Here is a 5,167-nt window from a genome sequence, read left to right as displayed (position 1 = left end):
GGAAGAAAACAACTTTTTTAAAATCGAGAGCAATATCTACATTATTTCCTAAAGAGCCAAAGCTGATAGAGAAAACAGGATGTTGAATTTTGAATTTTCCTTTCAGCTTTATCTCCTCCATGTCAGATCAGCTCTGTTTTCTTCTGTGTCTTTTTTTTTCCATAGGGATGTCCTCCACCTTTTCAATCTGATTTGCTCTTTGCCATGCAGACCTGTGGATGAAGAGCCGGAGTCCTCCAAGGTAAATGTTTCTGGCCAGTGGCCTGGTGTCTGTGTTACCTGAACATCTCCAACACCCTCAGAGTCCACAACCACCATGAAGTCACTTATCAAGTCATTTGACTTGGGACGCCCAGGTATTCGATCACTTTTTTTCTATAAACCTCCAGATTCAAACTTTGGCCCGACATTTGATAAGTCAACTATCTCTACTCCACCGTGGCTCCATGTTGGCTGTTAAAACCACAAGGGCACTTTCTAGGTCCTACCAGGTGCAGCCACTGCCTGCAGGAGCCTGGCTGAGGCTCCGGGGAGACACTGATGGAGAGCCTGATGCATGAATAACACAAAGGCAGCCTCTTCCGCTCTACCTCTTCCTTCCCTCTAGTTCCTGCCTTGCTACCTTTCTTTTCTGTCTCTCATAGCCGTTAAATTCAGGTCACTACTATTTGCCTTTTTGTCATCTCATGAGAATTACAAGGGTCAGCTGGAGACTTCATCTCGTAGGAAATGAGGCATCACATCTGTGCACCTGGCCCTCTTGTAGGTACCCCTGGCCATCCCCATCTTGCAACCTGCTAGACGTTTTTCTATCTGGTCTTGTACGTGAGCACCTGTGCTAATCTGTCACTCCTGATCTAGGTGTGTTCCCAGCTTTTCCTGGAATTGTCTGATGGTCTCACAATTCCCCTTTAGTCATGCTTGTCTTCCTATATGAGAAAGATGCGTAGCTATATTTCATACATATACTGTACACATAAACATAGCAAATAGAAGAAACAATGTGCATCTCTCTGCAGTAACATTATCTTTCTTCCCTGGACTGCAGCAAGCATGCCATTGTATTGGAAGACTGTTGTAAAAGTTAATCTTAGGATGTACCTGGTTGTCTCTGCTAAAATAATTTGCAGCTAAATTAGATGATTAGACTATGCATATTGAAAGACATGGAAGGGCTGGGTGCGGTGGCTTATGCCTATAAATCCCAGCACTTTGGGAGGCCGAGGCGGGTGGATCATCTGAGGTCAGGAGGTCAAGACCAGCCTGATCAACATGGTAAAACCCTGTCTCTACTAAAAATACAAAAAAAAATTAGGTGGGCATGGTGGTACACACCTATAATCCCAGCTACTCAGGAGGCTGAGACAGGAGAATGGCTGGAACCCCAGAGGTGGAGGTTGCAATGAGCTGAGATTGTGCCAGTGCACTCCAGCCTGGGCAACAAGAGTGAGACTCCATCTCAAAAAGAAAGAAAGACATGAAAGCCGAAAGCCCAGTGAGTGAGTCTTTGAAGATGGGAAATTAATTAACAGTAAGTTTGTGAGTGGCCGGGCGCGGTGGCTCAAGCCTGTAATCCCAGCACTTTGGGAGGCCGAGATGGGCGGATCACGAGGTCAGGAGATCAAGACCATCCTGGCTAACACGGTGAAACCCCGTCTCTATTAAAAAATACAAAAAACTAGCCGGGCGAGGTGGCGGGCGCCTGTAGTCCCAGCTACTCGGGAGGCTGAGGCAGGAGAATGGCGTAAACCGGGGAGGCGGAGCTTGCAGTGAGCTGAGATCCGGCCACTGCACTCCAGCCTGGGCCACAGAGCGAGACTCCGTCTCAAAAAAAAAAAAAAAAACAGTAAGTTTGTGCAAGAACTTTCCCGTTCCTTCCTCCCCTAGGCACGTCATTATTTAAACATTTTCATTTTACTCCGTTATCCTGCATCTAAGACTGACCTCCACTCAGCTAACTCCTCCTGCCCTCTCGTTTCTCCAATTCAGCTTTAGTCCATGGGAGAAAAGAATAATAGAGTAAATGTTACACTAAACATCATGGGATGCTTCTTAAGTCACCAAAAACCTAACAACAAATCAAGAAGTATTATTTGCTATTTTGAAGAGGATCAACGTACAAATGTTCCCATCTCTTTTCTTGGCAAGTGGAGCTGGACTGAATGTTTCTGTCCATAAGACTGTTAGAATCTCCCAGAGTGGGATACTAACCCGTGAGGACCTCACCAGCAGCTGCTGTCCCTGCAGTCAGATAGATGAGCCTCAGAAATAACCACTGCTTGTGGTTTACTGTGTATTCCTCCAGATGTTTTTCTTTACACATATTAGTAAGTGTGGAGAGAGTGTGTGTTTTGTAAATTTGATTACACTGTGCATTTCTTCTGACATCCATTTCACTTTATCGTTGGAAAGTAAGCTCTGTGAGGGCAGAGATTTCTGTTTATTGTACTTGCTGTTATAGCTCTTGTCTGTAACAGTGGCTGGCACATGGTCACATCACAGTAGAAGCTCAATATTTGTTGAATGAATGAAAAAATACATCCAAGACATTTTCAGATTTCAATATTTGGAGAAACGATTCATTGTTTAAAGAAGGTTACGTAATACATGGTGATTTATTTAGCCAATATTCTACTGATAGACATTTAGGTTGTTTTGGATTTAACTTATTACAAAAACAATACAGGGAAGATCCTTGTACAAATTTTTGACCATTAAAGAGGCTCACGCGATCCTCCTGCCTCAGCCTCCTGAATAGCTGGGACTATAGCACCTGGCCAATTTCTAAAATCTTTCTGTAGAGACAGGATCTCACTCTGTTGCCCAGGCTGGTCTGGAACTCCTGGCCTCAAGGAATTCTCCCACCTCAACCTCCCAAAGTGCTAAGATTACAAGCGTGAGCCATGGTGCCCAGCCACCTCTGGTCTTCCCTCGGCTTGCTTTCATTAAAGGACAAACACATGTCTTGCAAAATTCTTTTAAACATTTTTACGAAGTTGTTGGGGGAAGCAAATGTCATGAAATCAGAAAAGGATAGAGAAGGTGATGCTTGCACACAGTGGAAGACTCACAGTAACACAAAACCAGACAGGCGGAGAGCGCCCACATGGATGAGTCTCAGGCACCACGTGGAGGGACAAAACCAGACATGGAAGTTCCAGAAGGGGCAATATTAACCTATGGGGGTAACAACACAATAGGAGCCACCTCTAGGAGTGGGCATTGGGTGGGAGGGGAGCCCAGGAAGTCTTCACGGGTGCAGGAAATGTTCTTCATCTCAATGTGGGCTGTAATGACACAGGTGCATACATACATCAAATGTCACCAAGCTGTATTCTTCTGCTTTTTGTGCACTTTACACACATCATTGTGGTGGTTTCATACTTCAGTAAAGAAGGAAATTGACATTTCTTGGTTCTTGCTGTGTGCTAAGCACTGACTTGGTCTGCTTTTAAAAAACCATTCATGTTATGAGCGCCTACTATGTCCTAAGCACTATCTAGGTTCTGAGGACTCAGCAATGAACAAAAAAAATTAGGCACAGTCCTTGTCAGATGGTGCTCACAGTTAGTACAGGAGCCAGCATCAAATAACCACATGCATAGAAGAGGAAAGTGACCACAGCAGCAAGTAAAGGGCAGTGCGAGTGTGTGGAAGAAGGACTGTGTCCTACTCTAGGGGGAGTCAGAAAGGCTTCCCTGGGAGATCGGGTTTAGACAGAGGTCTCAGGCTGAGGAGGAATAAGCAACTAAGGGGCAGGGGCTGGGGAGAAGGGCACGTCATACGAGGGAACAGCATGTGCAAAGACCCTGTGGCAGGGAGACGCATGGCACATTGAGGGCAAGGAGCAGGGCCCTGCTGATGTGAGAGAGCAGGGGGCCTGAAAACAACCATGTGCAGATGGGCAAACTGAGGCTGGAGAGGGGAAGGGGCTGCCCTAGGCCTCCAGCCAGCACAGTGGGAGTTGGAAGCCAGCTTTCTCTGCCCTCTCTGCTCCTGAGACGGCGCTTATGTCTATGGGAATGTGGACAGCAAGAGGCTGGGCTGCGACCACCTGCCAGCTGCCCTCATGCTCCTGGTCTCTCAGCTCCACAGGGCCTGTGAACAGGCTGGCTATGGGATCCTGCCCTGAAGAGCAGTACTGGGATCCCCTACTGGGCAACTGCATGTCCTGCAAAGCCATCTGCAACCATCAGAGCCAGCGCACCTGTGCAGCCTCCTGCAGTGAGTTCTGGAACCTGAGCCCAGGGGACAGTGTGATCACCCCCCATGCCTGCCCCCAGAGCACCCTCTGGCCCCACAGTCAGGTGGCTGAGGAGAGGGTGGCAGGAGGAGATGTACAGTGTGGCACCTCTTACCCCTCCACCTTCCTGCTCTGGCCACACTGCCTCCTTTCAGTGTCAAATATGCCATGTTCTTTCCTGCCTCAGGTCCTTTGCATGTGCTGTTCCTGCTGCCTGGCATGCATTCCCTCTATCATCTTCCCTCAGCTCCCTCGTACCCAACTTTCAGGTCTCAGCCCAACCATCCGGGGTCTCCTCTGACCGCACAGTAGTACTGGGCCCTCCTTTGTACTGCTAGTGTTACTTTCTTTTGAAACTTTTAATTACAGAACTTACCACACATATACATAGAGAGGACAACGCAGTGATGCCCTCTGCACCCATTAAATGATTCAAAAATCATTTAAATTTGCCTCATACGCTCCCAACCAGTTGTTTTGGCTTGTGCATTTTAAAGCAAAGCCCAAGACCGCATATCATTTTACCTGCAGATACTGGACCATAAAGATCTGTAAAACAACCCAAATATCCTGCTACTGCCAGCAATAATTTATTAACATCATCTAATATTCAGGCCATATCCAATTTTCCCTGATTGTCTTGAAAACTATCCATTGCTTGCTGTTCTTTTCATAATCTGTTCTTTTCCTTGGTAGAACTTGCCGCAGTTTGCTGTTTTGTTCTTTCGTGTGTATGTGCTTCACGTCTGACTCAACCACTAGACTGGGAGCTCCCTGGGGGCAGGAACCATGTCTGACTTGAGCCTAGCACAGTGCCTGACACATAGTTCAGTCCTTCATGAATACTTGTTGAGGGGAACTCAGAGAGGCTGAGTGACTTACCCAGGATCACACAGCTTAAAAGTGGAGATGGGGGGTGGGGGT

At 47.0% G+C, this 5,167-nt stretch overlaps 1 protein-coding gene across 1 annotated transcript in view; it reads left to right on the top strand.

The window, feature by feature from the left end:
• The first annotated feature begins 4,115 nt into the window (after nt 1-4,115).
• LOC105526525 (tumor necrosis factor receptor superfamily member 13B-like) overlaps nt 4,116-5,167 on the top strand; it is a 19,082-nt gene continuing 18,030 nt past the window's right edge. The window contains exon 1 of the mRNA XM_011962538.1: nt 4,116-4,225. Coding sequence (XP_011817928.1) covers nt 4,116-4,225 — 110 coding nt within the window. The remainder of the gene's footprint in view (nt 4,226-5,167) is intronic.

Source organism: Colobus angolensis, unplaced genomic scaffold (assembly GCF_000951035.1).
Source record: "Colobus angolensis palliatus isolate OR3802 unplaced genomic scaffold, Cang.pa_1.0 Scaffold595, whole genome shotgun sequence".
NCBI classification, from domain to species: domain Eukaryota; kingdom Metazoa; phylum Chordata; class Mammalia; order Primates; family Cercopithecidae; genus Colobus; species Colobus angolensis.
This window is presented reverse-complemented; position numbering and strand designations above follow the sequence as displayed.